The sequence below is a fragment of the Ambystoma mexicanum genome, chromosome 10 (genome assembly GCF_040938575.1).
Source record: "Ambystoma mexicanum isolate Mex_15411 chromosome 10, UKY_AmexF1_1, whole genome shotgun sequence".
In the NCBI taxonomy this organism is placed as follows: domain Eukaryota; kingdom Metazoa; phylum Chordata; class Amphibia; order Caudata; family Ambystomatidae; genus Ambystoma; species Ambystoma mexicanum.
In genome coordinates this window covers 69690497-69710796 of record NC_090932.1, presented here as the reverse complement: position 1 = coordinate 69710796, position 20300 = coordinate 69690497, and the positions used below count along the sequence as shown (strand labels likewise).

Sequence of the window (20300 nt, the reverse complement as noted above, 5' to 3'; positions counted from 1 at the left end):
TATCTTTCACTTTAAGATATGTTCACTTACTATTCTTGGTGCCAGCTTTTGTTTTTTTCTATGGGGCAAAAGTTCCCACACTGAGTGCAGCGCGGGAGCTATACTCATCCCCATGTCAAAACACTACTTTTTGCAGCACATGTTGCTGCAGGTAAAGGAAATAAGACCTAGGATTTACAGGAAGGTGTAAACTTTAACATCTCAGCAACCGTCTCCCAGCCTGCTCAGTTGCCTTTGCAACTTTCTGCTGTAGGATCCATGCTATTCTACACCCGGAGAACAGTTTTGGCTTGCTCACCCCCTCCAATCAATGCTCAGGGGGTAGATTAATAAGGCTACCTTCTCATTTTGAAGTCGCAAAACACAATCACCATTTTTCTGCCAGACCTTCAACAGATAGTGTTTTTAAATTAAAGTTTCAAAATAACTTTTGCAAACAGTTTTTCTATCGATTACATCTGGGAAGAGATGTGTTCAAGTTCCTGAATTGCAGGGTGCTCTCAAATCCTGGCTTCTCCACTTAACCAAAGTGTGCGCTCCCGCAACTGTTATCACACTATGCCTTATCTGCCAAAATTAGAAGTCTGTACCAGGTAATCCGCTGTCCGCTACTCCAAAGAAATGCCTCTCATGATATTGCCACATAGGTAAATGTTAATATTGACTGGACGTTACAGTGAATTTGTCTACTACCTTACACATGGCAACATAATGTAACTTCCCATTATGCCTTTGCTTACTAAACACTAATTCTGTGATATCACTATTTAGGAAAATTAGGGGGGCCCACGTGTCTTTTGCCGCCCAGGTGCCCGTAACTCCCAGGGCTGGCTCTAGACTGACCTGTTCACATGCGATCTGTTGTGGGGTGGAAGGGGGCTGCGTGCTGGGTATGCAGTGTCCTTGCACATTTCTCTGGAAGAACACAGGGGGGGGGGGTTGTTGTCCCGCCTGAGATCCCGTGTCTGGCCCGGTCCCAGCTTTTACTGTGTTGGCGGGAGTCCTGCGCTGCATTCTGATGAGCTGCGCTGCTGCGTGGGGGGGGGGGGGAGGCGTTTGGGGGGGGGGGGGGCGGATGGGTACATTATTCGGCTGGGGGCGGGCGCTGCACGCCACACGCACTTGTCGGCCTGGTCATGGAAACGGGCGGCGCGTTGCTTCCCTGGAACTGTTGTGTTTACATGCACTGTGGTGTGGTCGTGCACGGCAGCATCGCGGTGCAGTCCCCGCCCTCTGTCTGTTGTGAATTGTCTGGTCTTTCTGGCCCAGCAGGAGCTGGTGCCCAGCATGCAGCGTGCCACTTCCCCCTCTGCCAGGGCTGCGGAGTGTAAACACCAAAGCGGTGCCTAGCGCCGGCTAAGACTTCTCTTTCTCTCCTACCACAGGCCTACAACGCGGAGCGCGACTACTGGCAGTTCGTGAGGGATATCCGGTGGGTGAGCCCCCATGCATCGCATCACGTGGAAAAGGTAAGGGCACCCTGCAGACACCGGAGTGGGCGGGGTGCGGAATGAATGGCCCTCGGGACCAGAGTACCACCAGAAGGGGGGTATAACACCGTTCTGAAGTTTTAATATAGGAGAGTGTGAAAGGGCACAGGGGCATTTTCCTGTAAATGTGGCTTCTAATGCCGACTTCAGCAGTTGGCGAAAGAAATTGTGAATCTGCGAGAAAGGCTTTACCTGTGTGTGTGCCTCAAATTGTAAATCCGTATTGTTTACTGCATGTACACATTTCAACTAGTTATGCGACCTCCAGCACGCCCTGCCAAGCTCCATCCGGATGGAAACCTCCCTCACTGCCTTCTGCAAGGCACTGAAAACCAAGCTGTTCAACTAGGCACCTCCTTCAGGCAGTTCCAATGTAACCCCTGGAACGTACCATTCATTAGCATATACATGTCTGTACTATGTCTCATCCATGTCGTTACTCTGTTCTGTATACACCCAAGTGAACCTTGCTTGAATCTTCTGTAACAGTGCCACCATGCCCAAGAGCCGTTGTGCGCTATATACATTCAAATAAATAAAAAATAAATGTACAGTGTCCACTCGTGTGGCGCCAGCACAGGCACACAGACCAAAAGACCACGCTGGTACTAGTAAAAGATGGAGGATAAGTGTGCTGCATGAAAGGGCCTGATACATTTGTAATAACTGAGTAAGTTGAGCACATGCTGCAGAGATGCATGTCCCCCTGCAGATCAGGTTCCAGTCCCAATAAGATAGCTCAGCATGTTAACATCCCTGTTGCAGCGGTCTGTGTGTAGCTAGTAGGTCATATGTTCAATGCCAGGGAAATAGGCTCTGGGCGCCCGCGGCAGTGACGTGTGCGAAAGAGGCCCTGTACTGGTCTCTGACAGTGGGCTAGCCTGCACTTCACAGGTGCGATTCGAGCGCTACGGTCGACTTAGCTATAATATCTGTTTACAGCACTATGAAACTGCAGAAATGTGAGAGCATGTGCTTTATAAAACGCCAACTATTCTATCACTGGTAGGTTGCAGAATCCAATGCCAGTAACATGGTTAAGGGATTAATTCACTTGCTACAGGGCTGTTGTGTGTGGCGTGAAGGTCAGAGGATCCAATCCCATTAGGATAACATGTGGGGTGAATGTGTCTACTGCAGAGATCCATGTGTAGCCGGCGGGAAATTAATTCCAGTCCCAGCAAAATAGCGTATAGGGTAATGTGCCTGCTGCAGTGATCTGCAAGTATGCTGTCGATCAAAGGTCAACATACTTTTGGGCCAACATAATCTCGCTCCCTCAATGTTGATGACATACTAAGCTATTTTTAGTTTGGGCTATTAGGTGTTACTTGCGCCACCTTTAAGCTGAAACTATTGCATTAGAGTACAGATAGTGAGGAATGGCGTATGTGGAGGGACACAGAGCTTGTAGGTGCCGTTTGTCTATGAGCCCACCCTTTGACAGCCCATATCCATGCTAATTCCTATGGTCATTCCCACCCAGTTCCTGACTCTCCCCGCCCAATTCACATCCTTCTGGGATCTCTTTGAGTTAGCTTTATCAAGCCGTACTTTGCCCTTGCAGTGAGTATTTGCAAAGCAGTTTTCTGAGAGTGAATGGTGATTGGAGCAGTAAACTCGTTACTGGTGTAATACAAATGTGTTACCAGGTCTGCCTTCAGCCACTCTATTTATAAGCCCTATGCGTGTCCTTCACTGAAGTCCCAAAAAACAAGAATTGGCAAAGCCAATGGTTATGGTTTGTGTATAAGCATTAGGTATTTTCCAGGCACTGCTATTGGATGCCCAGGTACTCGCAGCATTTTGCACCAGCTACCATTAATGGCCAGTTAGTACCACTATGGCAATACCAAAGCCAATAACGCAACTCAAGCTAGTAATATTTTTTCGAAGGGATTGTGTCCTCCGACGTATTCCTTATCTTAGATATCTCTTTCCAGCTTTGCTGGCCTCGGAAAATTTTTCTCTAGAGGGCGCTGCGCGTCGACGTCCGCCGAGTCGATGTCCCTCGACAGTCGCCGTATCGATGCCGACGTCATCCTGCCTATAAAGGCCGCGCGCAGCGTCCGTTGGTCAGTTCCGTTTTTCCGCGCTTACTCAGTGCCTCGGAATATCGTTGCTCAGTTTCGTAGAGAATTTATCCTATTTCCTCAAGATATTCGATCCATACTCGATGGTTTCCTCGTCGGAACTGACGACCCCTCGGTCCGGCTTCAAAAAATGCCGAGACTGTGGGAAAAAGATGTCGCTGACTGACCCTCACAGAGTTTGTCTGTGGTGTTTGGGAGCTGAACACCATTGTTCGGAGTGCGAGGACTGTATGTCCATGACAGCTAAGGCCCTGAAGGAGCGTAGGGGGAAGCTGGAAAAAGGTAAGACTTCAAAAGCTTCTTCTTCCTCGACGAAGTCGAGACATTCGTCTCCTCGTCACCATTCGCGCTCCAGGTCTCGGAGTGGGTCCCATCACTCCTCGAGATCGAAGCACTCGAAGAGGAGACGTCGAAGATCCCCTTCTCCGTCCTCCTCTTCCTCTGTTTCTCCTAAGAGAATCCCTTGCCCCACGAAACATAGTTCCCGGGCTGAATGGGAGGAATTCCGCAAAAATATGATGAGCGTCTTCGAGAAAGCGGCCTCGACCCCCGCGAAGACTGCCGAGAGCGATGCTCTGGTCGAAAGACCCGAAGGTCAAAAACGCCGCAAGTCGCAGTACCCGGCGAAGGAAGCTTCTCGAGCGCGTCACAAACCCTCGAGTAAAGCTATGACCTCGAAACCTTCTTCGAAGGTGCCGTCGACGAAGGTTCCGTCAACGCCAAGGTCGGTGTCTTCGACGCTGTTGTCGAAGGGACCTTCGACACACGGGCCATCTTCGACACCGGCGTCGACGCCAAGGAAAGTCACGGTTGCGGCGCACCCAGTGGCTATCCCCAGGTCCTCGATGGCGTCGAGATTGTCGACTTCCTCGAGCAGAATCCCAATTCTATCGAGGACCTCGAGGCCTCCGCCTTTGTTTTCGACGCCATGCTCGAAGCCTTCGGCGCCGACGACATCGACGTTTTCGAGGCCAATTACAAGAAGTTTGGCACCCTCTGCCTTGGAGATGAGTTTCACACCCTTTGTGAGTTCAGAACAATTGAAAACTATGTCCTCAATTATGGAAGAGGGAGAACTATCTGACCAAGAAGAGACATTTGAGTTGCAGGGACCTGCAACCCCAGTTCAAGAGGAGTTATCCTCAGAAGAACGCAGGTTAAAGGATCTCCATGATTCCTTACATGAGGCAAGTGGGTTAGACACGGGGGAGCATGCTGAAACCCCCTATAGAGCCTTAATGGCCAGGATCACAAAATTTATGGGGTGGACAACACCTTCACAGGCTTTCCAACAAGATGACCTCACAGATATTCTTGATAAAGGTCCACAGGAGGATCCTGTAGTGCCTTTTCATAAAGCTCTTCAGAGGAAAATCATGACGAACTGGGAAACCAAATAAAAAACTGTCTACTAAGTACAGGGTATCTTCTGCAGACCCGGAGTTTTTGTCAAAACACCCATCCCCAGAAAGTCTGGTGGTACAGGCAGCATCTTCTACTGACATCAAGACTGCTTACCCTACCGTCCCACAGGACAGGGACGATAAGAAATATGATGCTATGGCAAAGAAAGTTTTTTTCGGCATGTAGCATGGCGTTAAAATCTGTTAATGCTACTTGCACCCTTGCTAGATTCAGCCATACACTTTGGGAGTGTGATTCTACAGCGGCTGACTGCATCCCAGAGGGAGAAGAAAGGGAGGCGTTCCTAAATATCATACAGGACGGTAAAGACGCTATGTGCGAATCCCTCCAGACGGGCATTGATTCGGCTGACAGTATCAGCCGAGCAATGGCGGCAAGTACAACAACCAGGAGATTCGCTTGGTTGAGAAAGTCTGGTTTTGCCCCAGATGTGCAAGCCAGGCTCTTGAACATGCCATTCGATGGCTCTTCTTTGTTTGGGAAAAAGGCAGATGACAGTTTAGAAAAACTGCAAACATCAAAGGCAGCAGCAAAATCCCTAGGCGCTGTAATCCGTCAGACACCTTTTCGTCCCACAGGAACGATGGCTCTTCTTTGTTTGGGAAAAAGGCAGATGACAGTTTAGAAAAACTGCAAACATCAAAGGCAGCAGCAAAATCCCTAGGCGCTGTAATCCGTCAGACACCTTTTCGTCCCACAGGAACCTCTGCGAGGGGCAAGTCCTTTCGCTTCTACTCCGCATTCAGAAGAGGTAGAGGACGATCGGCTCAAAGGGGACAAAGAAGAACTACCCGAGGTGGACGGGGTAGAAATTCAAAAACCGCAGCAACAGCAGGTGCCTCTTTACCATCGGCATCTGCATCAGCCGCCCCAAAACCACTATGAGGACTTCCCTCACAAGACACCTGTAGGAGGCAGGTTAACTCAACATCTGGCGGAATGGCAGGCTATCACGTCAGATGCTTTGGCATTGGAAACAGTTGCCCAAGGTTACTGCCTGCCTCTCCTACGCATACCTCAGAGTCATCCACCGGGGATCAGCTCTCAAAAAGCTCCACATCCGCTCCTCTTGCAGGAAATTTTAGACCTGCTAGAGAAAGGTGCCATAGAACCGGAACCTGTAGCGGAGAGGAACAAGGGCTGGTACTCCCCTTACTTTCTCATTCCAAAGAAAGACGGAGGTCTGAGACCCATCTTGGACTTGCGAGAATTGAACAAATTCCTCAGGAAAGACAAATTCAAGATGGTAACTCTTTCTCAGATCCTTCAGGCCCTTCAGTTCCAGGACTGGTTGGTATCTCTGGACCTTCAGGACGCTTATTTCCATGTGCCTATCCATCTCAAACACAGGAAATACCTCAGGTTCGCAATTGGCAACTCTCATTATCAATTTCGAGTGCTGCCATTTGGGCTGACCTCTGCCCCGAGGGTCTTCATCAAGTTAATGTCGGTAGTGGCTGCAAGTCTAAGGAGGGAAGGGATTCACGTCTACCCCTACCTGGACGATTGGTTGATCAGGGCTGTATATTCGGAACAAGCTCAGATCCAGCTAAATCACGTTTGCCACTCCCTTCACAGACTGGGCTTCTCCCTCAATTTAAAGAAGTCACAAATGATACCATCGCAGAGACTCCAGTTCATCGGAGCGATCCTGGACACTTCCCTGGGAAAAGCCTCGCCACCAGAGGTGAGGGCTCAAGATATTCTACAGATGGTTACCAAGTTTCAAAATGCCCAACGTCTCCCAGCCTTCGACTTTTTGAGGTTGCTAAGCCTCATGGCATCCTGCATTTTCCTAGTGCCAGAGGCTCGCCTGAGAATGAGATCCCTCCATTGGGCACTGAGGACTCAGTGGTCACAATTCTCAGGAAGAATGACAGATCTTCTTCAGGTTCCCGACAGGGTGGCTCGAGACCTTCAGTGGTGGGCCTGTCAGGAGAACATTCTGAAAGGAGAACAGTTTTGGCAACCCTGGCCGGAGATAACAGTAGTCACGGATGCCTCACTCACGGGGTGGGGAGCCCACGCCAACGACTTGACCATCAGCGGTCGTTGGTCTCCATCGGAGTCCAGACTACATATCAACCTGTTAGAGCTGAGGGCCATCAGACTTGCGCTGAAGGCGTTCCTGCCATCTGTACAAGGGAAGAATGTCCTGATAATGATGGACAACACAGTGGCCATGCATTACCTCAACAAAAGAGGAGGCGTAGGATCACTACCTCTGTGCAGAGAGGCGATGCAGCTCTGGTTTTGGGCAATCCAAGAAGGAATCTCTCTATCGGCAGTTCACCTAGCCGGAGAGAAGAACTTGACAGCGGACGCTCTGAGCAGGCAGAGCACAGTCTCCCACGAGTGGGAACTAGCACAGGAAGTCCTTCAAGAGATCTTCGCCCTTTGGGGAACCCCTCAGGTGGATCTGTTCGCCACCAGTGTCAACAGGAAGTGCGATCTGTTCTGTTCAAGGGAATTTCCCCCGAGAGGAGCTCTGGGAGACGCGTTCATAGTGGACTGGGAGTTTCCGCTTCTGTACGCGTTCCCACCGGTCCCTGTCATTCCTCAAATGATCAGGAGGTTGAGAAGATTCCGGAAAACCATGATCCTAATTGCCCCGGATTGGGCCAGGAGAACGTGGTACCCGGACCTGCTAGACTTGTCCATCTGCCCTCCAATTCGACTTCAACTCAGCGAGAATCTACTCTCACAGAAGGGAGGTCAGGTTCTCCATCCAGACATCAAAACCCTCAACCTTCACGCTTGGCTTCTGAAAGGCTGAGGTACAAGGATTGGGACCTCCCTGATGATGTTATGGAGGTGTTGCTTTCGGCAAGGAGGCCAGCAACAAAGTCTTAATACCGCTGCCGTTGGAACAGATTTTGCAGCTGGTGTAGAGAAAAAAATATCGACCCCCTTTTCATATGGTACACCAATGGTTTTGTCCTTCCTACTCTATTTGGCGAATTCAGGCCTTCAAGTTGGCACCATTAAGGGCTATCTCGCAGCGCTATCCATCTTTAAGCGCACTGCGGAAGAACCATCCTATTTCAAGTTACCCATGGTAATACAGTTTCTAAAGGGGTTAACTAACGTTTATCCCCAAGACCATTCCAGGTTGCCCTATGGGATTTAAACTTAGTCCTAACTTTCCTGATGGGCACACCTTTCGAACCACTCCATTCTTGTTCGTTAAGATTTCTTACCCTTAAAACTGTTTTATTAAAAGCACTTACATCTGCTAGAAGGGTGAGCGAGTTACAAGCTCTTTCTTGTAAACCCCCTCATACAATCTTTCACAAAGACAAAGTTGTCCTGCAAGTGAAGCCTAATTTCCTCCCAAAGGTGGTTTCTGAATTCCATATCACTCAGAAGATTACCCTTACATCTTTCTATCCTCCTCCTCATCCGGGGAAAGAGGAAGAGAGGTTACACAGGCTGGACCCAAGAAGGGCTTTAAGTTTTTACATCAGTAGACTGGCTAGGATAAGACAAGCAGACCAGCTGTTAGTAGGCTACACAGGTCACAAGTTGGGGTTACCGATAACTAAGCAGACCATTTCCAGATGGATCATTCTAGCCATTTTGGAATGTTATAAACTGGCAGGAAAAGAGCCCCCTCAAAATCTTAGGGCTCATTCGACCAGAGGTATCGCAGCTTCATCGGCCCTCAAAAGAGGAGTGCCGGTTAAAGACATGTGCGGCTGCCACATGGTCGTCCGTCCATACTTTTACACGGTTTTACAACTTGGATTCCTCCTCCAGTCAAGAGACTAGGTTTGGAAGGGCAGTATTTCACTCTATTCATCAATAAAGGAAGCATGAAGTCAGTACTCCCACCTCCAATAACAGAATACTGCTATGGGAGCCTATCTAAGATAAGGAATACGTCGGAGGACACAATCCCTTCGAAGAACAAGTTACTTCTTACCTTGTAACGTTCTTTCGATGGGATGTTCCTCCGACGTATTCCTTATCGACCCTCCCATCATTCCCCGCAATACTACTTCCCTTGTTGTTGCAGTTTACGCTCCTTCAGGGTGATTAGTCTAGTCCAGAAAGAAAAATTGTGGGCTACAAAACGGAACTGAGCAACGGACGCTGCGCGCGGCCTTTATAGGCAGGATGACGTCGGCGTTGATACGGCGGCTGTCGAGGGACATCGACTCGGCGGACGTCGACGCGCAGCGCCCTCTAGATAAAAATTTTCCGAGGCCAGCAAAGCTGGAAAGAGATATCTAAGATAAGGAATACGTCGGAGGAACATCCCATCGAAAGAACGTTACAAGGTAAGAAATAACTTGTTCGTCTGCACAAAATTAAATTTAGCTCGGAGTGTGTCTCAGAAAGAATGCCCTCAACATTGGAGAATTTAAACGATTCACATTCTGGACTGATGTACAGGAACATTTTCCAGTCAACAAGTATATTGCATTAACCAGAATCGATAGTGAGTTTTTAAAAACTTTTAAAACTGGATAAAGAAGTAAAATGTAGATGTGGTCTGATCGGGACTGCCCTTCACACAGGGAGCTAGCTGAGAGGTATGAAGGAAGGCATGGATGTCTGTGTGTACTCTTCCTGCCCACTCCCCTCTAGGACCAGTCACACATTAAATGTAATAGTGCCTACATGTAATAGTGCCTTTGAACCCTCTTCTCCACTTTGGACCAAGGGCAGAAAGCACTTCTTGACAGCTGCGAGGCTCCTATGCAGCGACACTCAACCTTCACTTGCAAGCTAATGCTTGCAGTCGCGGGTAATGTAGCAATGCTTCAGCAAGAGATGCAGAAACTGGGCGCCCAACAGTCACACATCTACCCCCCAGGCTGTTACCTGGCTCATAGTTGTGTACTCGCGTGGAACTCTGGGCCTTTTATTTTTGAGTTGATGCCTCTTTTTGGAGCAGCACTGGGGTACTGCACGCATGCCAAAGTGGCTGACTCGTCAACATCTGCCAAGGCTGCTCTGGCTTGGCCCAGTCTGGACATCCTAGAAGGCAGCAGAGCCCCGAGGCAGAACACCCCTCCTACTCCTACCCGACAGCTCTACTCATAGGTCCCTCACCGGTCCCCAACTCATTTTTACGTACAGCACATAATGTGATGTGCGCCTTTCTGTCCACTCACCCGTTTTGTTGCATATTTTTTTTATTTTTTATTTTAATGTTTTGTTTGATTGTACAAACTTTTCATTTGATCCTTTACAAGAAACATTGACATACATGTTTGTATTTCTTACAACAGTCTGTCGTTCAAAATCGCACTCCAAAATTTGATTACTGTAAAAATTAAGTTCTTGTCGTGACCTTTCAGACGATGTGCCCATTGTTCCTCTGTACTCATCTGCTTCTGAGAGATTTTAAAGAAGTCTTTAAACAAGGTTCTTTTGTCCGTCAAAGCATCACAAACCATAATTACATGAAATAGAGTCTCTCTGGTGTTGTCAATTTTACAAAATCGGCAGTCTGTGGTCGTCGTTGTTGGATGTTTTATGCTGAATAGATAATCACGGGTTGGAAGTATATTTAAGCGGAAGCGTAAAAAAGGTCTCTTATTGATTGGTCTGGAAAACATACTAAATATGGAGGTAACTCATTGAGGGCTCTTGCTTCTGTTGAACAGATCATTGCTCGTTTATATTTAGATTCTTCTATTGTTTTGATGCAGTCATTTTGCTGTACTCTTCTTTTAGCATATTGTGGTCTGTTTATAAGCATATCTTCGCTGATGTCTTCGATGTTCATTTTCTTTTTTATCTCATTAGACCAGTAATGCAAGGCTGTTACACACATTGGGTTCTTTTTTTCTTTGAGTATCTCTAGAGAGGGAATTTTGTCCTGGCAAATTACTTTTCTGTACAGATCAATTTTTTGCCAGGTAATGATTGATTCGAGGGATTGTAGGGCCAGCTCAAACCGAATTCTTGAGATTGGAAATGAGATGGATAGGCCGAGAGTTTTTTTCCAAAATATTGCCTCGTATTGTTGCCATTTCATAGTGTGTTGCTTAATTATTGTTTCTCCGGCGTATGATAAAATAGGTACCACTTTTTGTCTATATAATAGAATTATTGCTTTTAGTGAATAGGTACCGAATTTGCAATGAAAATAGCGTCCCAATCGAGCTAGAGATCTTGCCTTTCCCTCGATGTGATTTTTCCATTCCTGCTCAGTTGATGCTGGATTTATCAATGCACCAAGGTATTTGAATGTTTTGGTTTCTACAATCTCTTTTTCATCTAGTTGTAGTTTCACACTTTTTCGTCTGGTGCTGTGTAGTGATGTTAGTCTCATTAACCTGTTTTTGGAAATGTTGATTTGACGGTCCTGATCTTTCATGAAAGAGCCCACTTTGTTTAAGGGTTTTTGTAGACCAGATTGTGTTTTGTCCATGACGATAATGTCATCTGCATACATTAAGGTCTTTAGTGGTTCATTATTGATCTTCGGTGGGTTCGCAAGTGGATCATTGATTGCTTGTACAAAGCCGAAGGTGTATAGGTTGTATAAACATGCAGCTAGGGGGCACCCTTGTTTGAGACCATTCCAGGTAGTAATTTCATCTGTTACTGCACCATCTTTTGCCAGTCTTACTCTGATCGATGTATTAAAGTAGAGTTGTTTAATCGGATTTAGTATGGCGGGAGGGCAGCCCCAAGCCATTAGTTTCAGCCACAATTTTTCTCTATTCACCGAATGCTGTTTTGAGATCTATAAAAACTGCATAAACTTGTTGTTTCTTTGCTATCGCTTCATACTTGATCATATTTAATAGTAGCATATTGACATTTGTACCAATTTTGTTGGCAAAGCCAGTCTGCCTTTTTTCTAGGAAACCATTTTCTAATGCCCATAGGTTGATTTTTTTCATTAGAAATCCACCAAAGAGTTTTCCCAGTGGATCCAGAAGGGCTATAGGTCTATAATTTGTTGGGATTTTCCTGTCACCAGCTTTAAAAATCGGGATCAGTATCGCCAAGGTCCAACTGTGAGGGATTTGTTTTGTATTCTCTATTAGTTTTAGAAGTTTTGAAAAAAAGGTCGACCATTCTTCCGGGGCAGATTTTAAATTGGCGTTCGATAACCCATCCGGGCGAGGTGCTCGTGATGGGTTCAGGGAGATGATAGTTTTTCTGATCTCGTCTTTGTCCCATTGTAGGTCCCACGAGGGTTTGTTATTCCAACTGCTTGTTGGTGGCAGATTGGTATTTGCATTGTAAAGAGTTTTGAAGTGTTTGGACCATTCTTCAGCTTCTACCTCTTGTATCATAGTTGGCTTGTTAGATTTACCGTTTAGGAGCGACCACAGCTGTCTGGTGTTTTTCTGTTTTAAAGCCGCTAGAATGGCTTCCGCATCCGATTGTTTCATTATGGCTTTATGTGATTTTTTAAGAAATTCGAATATTTTTGTTTTTCTTTTTTTATTTCGAGCACAGAGGCTATTGTCTTCTTTTTTTTCAGTTGGCAGACTTTTTTTATATAGAGTTTTTTTCATTGTTTTAATCTCGTGGTTAAATTGATGTTTGTGTTCGTTTTGGCAACTTCCACAAATTTTTTTTTGGTTGTTGATATTTATGCAGTATCCACTCATAGTTGAGTTTTGAATGATCCGAAAAATGTGCATTCTCGAATTTTGTCAGTAGTTCGGACATTTGATGTTATTTTATTCGAATTTTATTTACGCCATTGTTTATTTCCAGCTCAGCTAGTGTTAATCGTAAAGTTTGGGTTTGAGCGACGGTCCATGTTATAGAGATTTGGTGATGGTCGCTGTTTATTTGAGGATGGTTAGCAGTTGTCAGGTTTTTTATTATCTTTTCTGAAGTGAAAATATAATCAATAATTGAATTGGACTTTTCTCCAGTCCATGTTGGAGGAGGTTTATCTTGGTCATTTATTGGTTGCTCTGTCAGTGTTAGGTTACTGGTACAAGTTTCTTCCAACCATTTTTTGGCTCTTGAGGATAAGTTTGCAGTAGTTAATCTTAAGCCTTAAGGACTGTAGAGATGAATATTAAGGTCACCAGCAATTATAAATTCAGTTGTATAAATTCTACTAATTGAGTCAAATTCATCGAAAATTGAATCAAGAAAAATGTTCATTAATTGCTGATGGGTTCCAATAAATGTTAAAAATTGTTAGGTAGCTCGGTTCCTCCTTTTCAGTTCGGATACAAATAATGATGTATTGGGCCCATGAATGTAGATTTTGTTTTGATACAATTGACCAGGATGGGTTCATTTTTGTCATGATCAGCATACCTGCTGACGGTTGACCTTGATGTATGGTGATCGCTGGATTCATGAAAATCGAAAAGCCTTCGCATATTACCTCATCTGTCAGCCAAGTTTCTTGGAGACAGATTATCGTTGCATTTTTTAGATTTGGAGAACCTTCTTCAAAGAGGTGATTTGAACCTCTGATATTCCAGGAGCATAAAGTGATCTCTTCTGACTTAATTTCTTTAGCTTTTGGTTGTTATAGGTAGGTCTTAATTCTTGCGTTTTGAGAATCGGCTCGTAGTGTTAGTTTTTGTTTAATTTGAGCGCTGTAAGACATGTCAAGATGCAATTGTTCAGTCCTGTGAATCGAGTGATCATTGTAAGAGGGGTAAACAAGTGGTGTTTTGCTTTTTTTCGTTGATCTTCTGTTTGTTTTGGTTCGAATACTCTCGGTTCAAATTTATTTTTTATTTTTTTGTGATCATCGATTTAGTTACAAGGACTTCTTCAGTTATAAATCCCAAATCCATTAGGTGTTTTTTTGTTGATAGCACCTGGATCATCGTCTTTTGATTGTCAAAGTCAATATGAACTTGGTCCATCTGCTTTTTGTTTGGGAAGTGTAGGACATCAATGTCTCTCGAGGTAATTTGAGTCAGTTGTGAAATAACCGTAAATAGTCGGAGTGTTTGATCTATTCATAATCAATGATTTAATAGGATTTAGATTGGTTGCGACTAGTGATAGCCGAAAGATGTTGTTTAGTTTCCTTGGATCCACAAAAGTTGGTCGAATGAGTGTACATTCGCCCTGTCTCATACTTGGATCCTTGCTTTTATAGGAGTTTTCGGTGTCAACTGAGCTCCAACTTTCCTCAATCGATACTGTAGAATATATAAAGGATATATTAGTGGATGTGTTGATTGAGTTGGCAGTAGAGTTCTCCGAATATTCATCCAAGACAATTAATGGCTGGTCTTGAGGATCAAGCAGGGCTTCATCCAGGTCAATTGGAGTACTAGACTGCCGGATTGTCAAGGCAGTTCCTTGTCAAGTCAGTTGTTGGGGCTTGGTCGATAGCAGCTAGTAGAGCGTCGAGTGGTTCGTCCTCTCGTTGTGTCGATGTTTGTCCTGAACCAGACGTTGCTTCTTTAAAGTTTATTTTTGCTGTTGTTGAGGCTTTTATCATGTCTGTTCGTGTTTGTTCTTTCAAAGTTTTAGGATTTTTTTGGTTTAAGTTTATAGGTGTTGCTTGTTGTTTTTCAGACAAGTTGAGTTTCCTTAGGAAAGCTCTGGAGCCAGTCTGATGTTTTTTTGCAGTTTTCTTCTTTGGCATTGGTTGATTTCCTAGATGGCCTCGTTTGGTTAGATCGGAAATGTCAAAAGGAGTACATGATGATGGTTCGGTGTTTATCGTACTCGTAGAAGGGTTTGTAGGGTGTACTTGAGTTTCGTATTGTGTAGCTTGGTTTATCACTTTTCCTTGTTTTGCAGATTCATCTGGTGTGATTTCTGGCCCAGGGTTTTTTTTTACTTTGTCATCCAGCATTTTCTTTGTGATCGTAGTTAAGGTGTATGTGAGGTTTTGTTTGTCAACCCGGTCGATTCTTGCGATTTCTGCTAATCGATTTTGCCAGGTCCTGGAAGCTTCTGCCTCAAAGCTTAGGCGTTCTTGTATCGTGCTTATGAATGCTTCCATGTTGATTTGTTTTGTTAAAATCACAGCCAGTAAGGTCGCTTGGTTTGTCGCATCAACCATTGCTTCTTGAATCTTCAAGAAGGGTACCATGGCTAGTGAGAGAACAGCCACTAGCTTGTTTTGGAGGTCCAGCATTGTGGTTGGAATTCTTTCTGGAATCTCCGTAGGGGTATTTGTTGTAATTTCGTCTGTTGCAGATTGGTTGTTATCCATTAGTGAAACTTTTGCTGGAAAGGTTTGGGGGAGGGAAGTTTTAAATTGCTTCAATTTGATTGTGTTATCAATTGGAGTGGATGTATTGTTTATGGCCATTGTAATCTTGGACTTTGGGACTCCGAATATTTCTTTTCTTCATTCTTGTGAGTCCAAAATTGCATCAATTTCAGTGATGTCAAGAGAAAGGCGGGCCGCTTGGTTTTCTAATTGTTTATTTGTGTTTCTTTGAGGGGAATCTAGCAAATAGGACGATTGCCATTGTTGTTTTGCATTTCGTGCTCTTTGCTGTAGGGAAGGGGTGCTGGAAAAGACTGGATGTGCTTTTGGACAATTTTTTCCCGCTTTAATAGATAGCTCGGTATTTGGAAAAAAGTCACTGTTTAAGGTTGTTGAAACAGACTGTATGGTTTTATTTTTTTCCTCCTTCATTGTGGATGCTGAAGGAACCTTATCTTCTGGCTTGGGCTTTACCGTGGGCGATTGCAAAGGCTTGTCTGTTGTATTAGCAAAGGCGCTAGCTTGATCTTGGGTAGAGCTTCCACCTGAGTCAATCGGAATAGATTTTTTGGGGGCATTGGCTAGTGTGTCTTCCAATTGTTCCTGTAATCTGGTGCGAGGTTTGGTGGCGTCCATGATCTCTACTGCGCGTTAAAAATCAAAATTATACAAATAAATGTAAAGAAGAGTTGTTGAGCTTACCGCGTCACCAGCCGTAAACAGCAGCAAACAGCGACAGCAGATGCCCTTTACACCGACGGGCTTAACATTGTATGGCACCATTACACCGCATCTACCGAAAAATTGGGTGCTTGGTCCAAATGACAATGTGACGCTCAGTGCTCAATTTGAAAGGGTGTTTGCCAGGGCTGAGCCACAGCACTTATTTCCGAGCACCATCACTTATTTTCCCAGACTCAGATCAATTATGATGTTATGTTTTAACAACTTTATTTTTTTCCACTGTCCTTCAGTCTTGGTTGCACCGCAAGCAACAACAGTGTGAGCCACACCAGTGTTGCTGTGCTAGGTGTCCAGTTTCACGTATAACAACGTGCTGGAAGGTGACAGCTCTGGCTACTCATGCCAGAAAACTACCCCAACCAGCCTCACCGACTAGCAGCACAGATGCAGCAGGGTGAGTGGCCTGGGTATGTGCTGCGGGAAAAGTCCCTGCAGCCATAGTACTAGGTACAGCTTACTAGTCCAGCGGGTATGCTAGCACACTTGTTTATGTGCCATTGCCAGTATGACTCTGGGTTTGCTGTGCCTATGCAGTCGGGGGCATTAAGCGGGCACATTCAGGGTCTGGAACATATTTGGGCCCTGGCACTTATTTATTTACAAGCGAAGCACTGGTGACGCTCATATATGTTTGGAGGTGGATGGGGGGCTCTGATCAACGTGATGCATTCATTAGTTGCCGAGCCACCATTGGGCTGCAAATGCATAGCATGGCGGGAGCACCATGCAAGCAAAGCAGACGCATTCTAGGGGTTGGTTAACTTTCCAAAGTCCTCTTCTGCACCTGCTTGAGCTCTGGGATTCTGTCTAAAGATAAGGTGGAAATCTGTGAGTGTGAGGGACAACACGTTAATGTGGTGTGGATTGAGGGGGCTAGAGTGGCTGATTTGTTTTAAAAATAAAAAATTCCATCTTCACTGATTCAAATTCCATACATATGGAGTCGTGGACTTCCAATAAAATTATGGGGTAAACAGTACAGGAATGAGAGCAAGATGACAGGGTTAACTGAGTAAGAAGGGGTGGAGTAAGGAAGGTGAAATGATACCGACACTAGATTCGGGTCAACTGTGGTAAGATTCTGGCAGTTTGGCTTTCTCCAACGCATTGGCACCTGACCTAACAATAAAATGGTTCTTGGACATTTTCAGTTTTAAGCATATTTCTGAAGGATTGATCTCTTGGAGTCTGATCTGAAGTGGTTGAAATGATTAGACACGTATTCCATGGATTTTATCACCATGTTTGTCTCTTGAGTTTGTTTGGTCTTTTGTTCAGTTGTGCTTTTGTTGACCAGAGATTTCTGTCTAGAGTGTAGTGTTCAGACAGTTTTTGTAGGGTAGTTTGGGCATCAGAAATATTTGTCTGATAGTAAAAACATCTTTTACGTTTTACTCAAATTCCCTCCCACCTGAAGATGAAACTGGAATATCTTAAGACGTATAGACCACTTATCATATTCTTCTTTGCGAACGTTCCACTGCGGTTGGATCAATTTTCGTGTACTTTGTCGATTACTTTTAGCCCCCTGATCATCAAATCTTTATTTTAATTGAGATGTATATAGCTCAGTTAGTCTTATTTGGACTGAAATCTTTCATTGCTTGCAAAATCTGCTGGCCCACTCTCATTGGCGAGGAGATTTTATGTAGGGCGAGTACCATTTCCATGGTACTAGAACCTGCAGGTGAGTATGGGGATGTTTGAAACTTTTATTTGACATTTACTGCAAAAAAAGATCTGTTTGCAGTAAATGCCAAACCAGTTTTGCTGTGCTTGGCTGGCCTTTGTGTAGAAGCATTGCACCAGATATATGAAGTGTGCTTATGGTGACATGTGCCATTTTACAGAAAGCAATGGTAAATATTTGTCACTCGTCACTATGGGGCGAATGCATTTCTCTTAAGTGAAGGTCAAGTGGGATGTTCAAAAATGTGTGAGGCATGTTTTGATCGGCAAGTAAAGCATAGATCTTGGCAGCACGTGTATTAAGCCATTAAGCTATCTTGCATATTATTTTTGGTATTTTTTTTTTCTTTTCTTACTATTGCACCAATTGACACTTAGTGTTTACATGCTGAACATCCTGCGCAGATTCGGCTCTGGCGCAACACATTTTCACCCTTGGAGTTTTTTGTGAGGGCAAATCTAAATTTATGCCAACTCCTTCAAGAAACAATTTTTCTCTTATTTTGTGGATGCGTTTGACTGCTCCATGCAGCGCCCCACCAAACAGCCCACTACCTCGCAATAGAGTGGCACTTACTCGCCAGACCTTGCCCAGGAGTAGACCGACTCCCAAGTAGGAACACTCCTCTAGAACCAAGAAGTGAAGCCACCCATGGACTGTGACGGCGCAGGACCCAGATGGCGTGGATTCAAGTCTGTGGTTAGTGGGGCTCTGAAGACGAGGGACAAACACTAGGAATGGACTCTGTACTATGGACTAGCCCCCTTGCTAGGACGTAGTGAGCTGGGATGCCCCCAACGCTGACCTAGAAGGGCAATTCCAGCCGGCAGCTTCCCTAACTGGCAAGAGGAGCAAGCTTTTCTCCTGACCTGTTCTTCGAGTCTTGAGATGGAGTTCGCCTACAATGGCAGAGCATGAGGGAGGAGGGAAAGGTCAACCTTGGGCTAGAAGAACTAGGCCCTCTGAGAAGTGAACAGCAGAGTTTGTACATGCACTAACAAGGGGATCCTGAATGGAGCCACAGCCCCCCAGGTGCCTGAAGTGTGTGCACGTGTTGAAATGCACTCGCCTCTGTGGCCCCTGGATCAGTGTATGTAATGTGCGTCAAGTGTCTTTCCTGTCCACTAAGGAAACACGACTCTGTAGTCTCCAGCATGATGCCCTGCCCCCTCATGTTTCCTGCAATGTCATGGCTCGGTGCCCCCAGCACCCTCCCCAAACCCCACATTCTAACCATTAACTCCCCTAAAAAAAAAATCTCTCCTCGAGCTTCCAACCCCCGAGACACATATACCCTCCCATGCCTACCTCCTTCGGGCCAAGATGAGTTGCAAGGGCAGATGGCAGCGTGCCACCCTGGCTGTCGGCAAGAGAGGTCAGCATGCACTGCCCACTAAATCAGCTTGCATGCTTATTGATTTCCCAGTGTGGCCATCCTGTTTAGCTGTTAAAGGGGCCTCTTCACGTAAAACGCATGTAATATGCCTGGATATTGACACAGCATTTCAAGAGAACTCAAAATGGACCTAAAGTCAATTCAATGTATACACATTTTCTCTAGATGGAAGCCAACAGTAACCGGTCCCTGGACGCTGTCTGTATCATAGGCCCCGGTTTTTGTCATTTCCCTCAGTGTAACATGCACCCTCTGCCCTTTTGAAAATTGGCAAAGATGCTGTGGGTACCGCATTCCACAACTTGAAGCCGCTAATCCTTGAAAAATAAACCATTCAGGTTGCATATGCTTGGGGGTTAAGCTTCTTCATGATTGGGCGTTCCTCTGCGTGGCATACAAGTCCATCGTTTTTTAGCTTTCCTGTGGCATTCTAGATGCCTCCAATCTTATGCAGATCAGTTTTGACTGCACCCCCCCCCCCCTAAGCGAACAAGCAAGCTTGCGTGAACTGTTTGGGTAGCCCCCACCTCCCCGAAACCCCACCCAGCTGTGTGCGAACCGAGGATACCTCTGAGTATGTGATGTAGAGCTTCAGGCTGGGTGCTCCCTTTGAAGGCATCACCCATTCTGATTTGTGTACGGTAGCCTCCCGTCACCCCTCTTTTAGAAGCATGGAAAAAATGCAGGGGGGGGGGGGTATTTAGACTAGAACCAGCTGCATATTGCCAAAATATTTAAGGAATCTGAATGCGTGAGTAGATGCATTGAGTCTGCTGTGGGTGGTCGTGTAAGAGCAGACCCTCTGCCCTAAGAATCCTGAATCCCAGCACATTAATTATAAACGCAACCGCACTGCGCAGGGCAATGGAAATGCAACCAAATGGAGATTTTTGATCTACCCAGAGTACAGTCTTGAATATGCCGAGCACAGCCGATGCGTGTTTCGGCCTCACGGTCCTTATCTAGGCTGTTTCTCAGACAATGCAATGCATGGATTCAACATATACATGCAGTGATGCACATATTACCATGAAAGGGACATCAATTTGTATTGACATGGACCCATGAGCACAGACAACGGGTCTGTCAAAGTGGTACACATATATTAATCATTATATTGAATTGAAACCAATCCAAAGAAAAGTGAAAAAGATATGCATCAGACATTTGTTTGGAGGATACTTCAAAAAACAAATGACAATGGGTCAAATCCAGCCCAAAATGGAAGCCCACAGAAGCTAGAATACGACATGGAAAGGCTACTCTGCAGAAGTTGACTCTTGCTTACCCATCACGCTTTGCTTTTCTTTGATTCTTTGGCCATAGTCTGTTT

The 20300-nt window shown here is 45.4% G+C and overlaps 1 protein-coding gene across 4 annotated transcripts in view; it reads left to right on the top strand.

Annotated features, from left to right (window-relative positions):
- RUBCN (rubicon autophagy regulator) overlaps nucleotides 1-20300 on the top strand; it is a 438544-nt gene that overhangs the window by 173276 nt on the left and 244968 nt on the right. For all 4 annotated transcript variants that reach the window (XM_069617528.1, XM_069617527.1, XM_069617526.1 and 1 more), the window contains exon 3: nucleotides 1386-1469. In XM_069617528.1, coding sequence (XP_069473629.1) covers nucleotides 1386-1469 — 84 coding nt within the window. The remainder of the gene's footprint in view (nucleotides 1-1385; nucleotides 1470-20300) is intronic.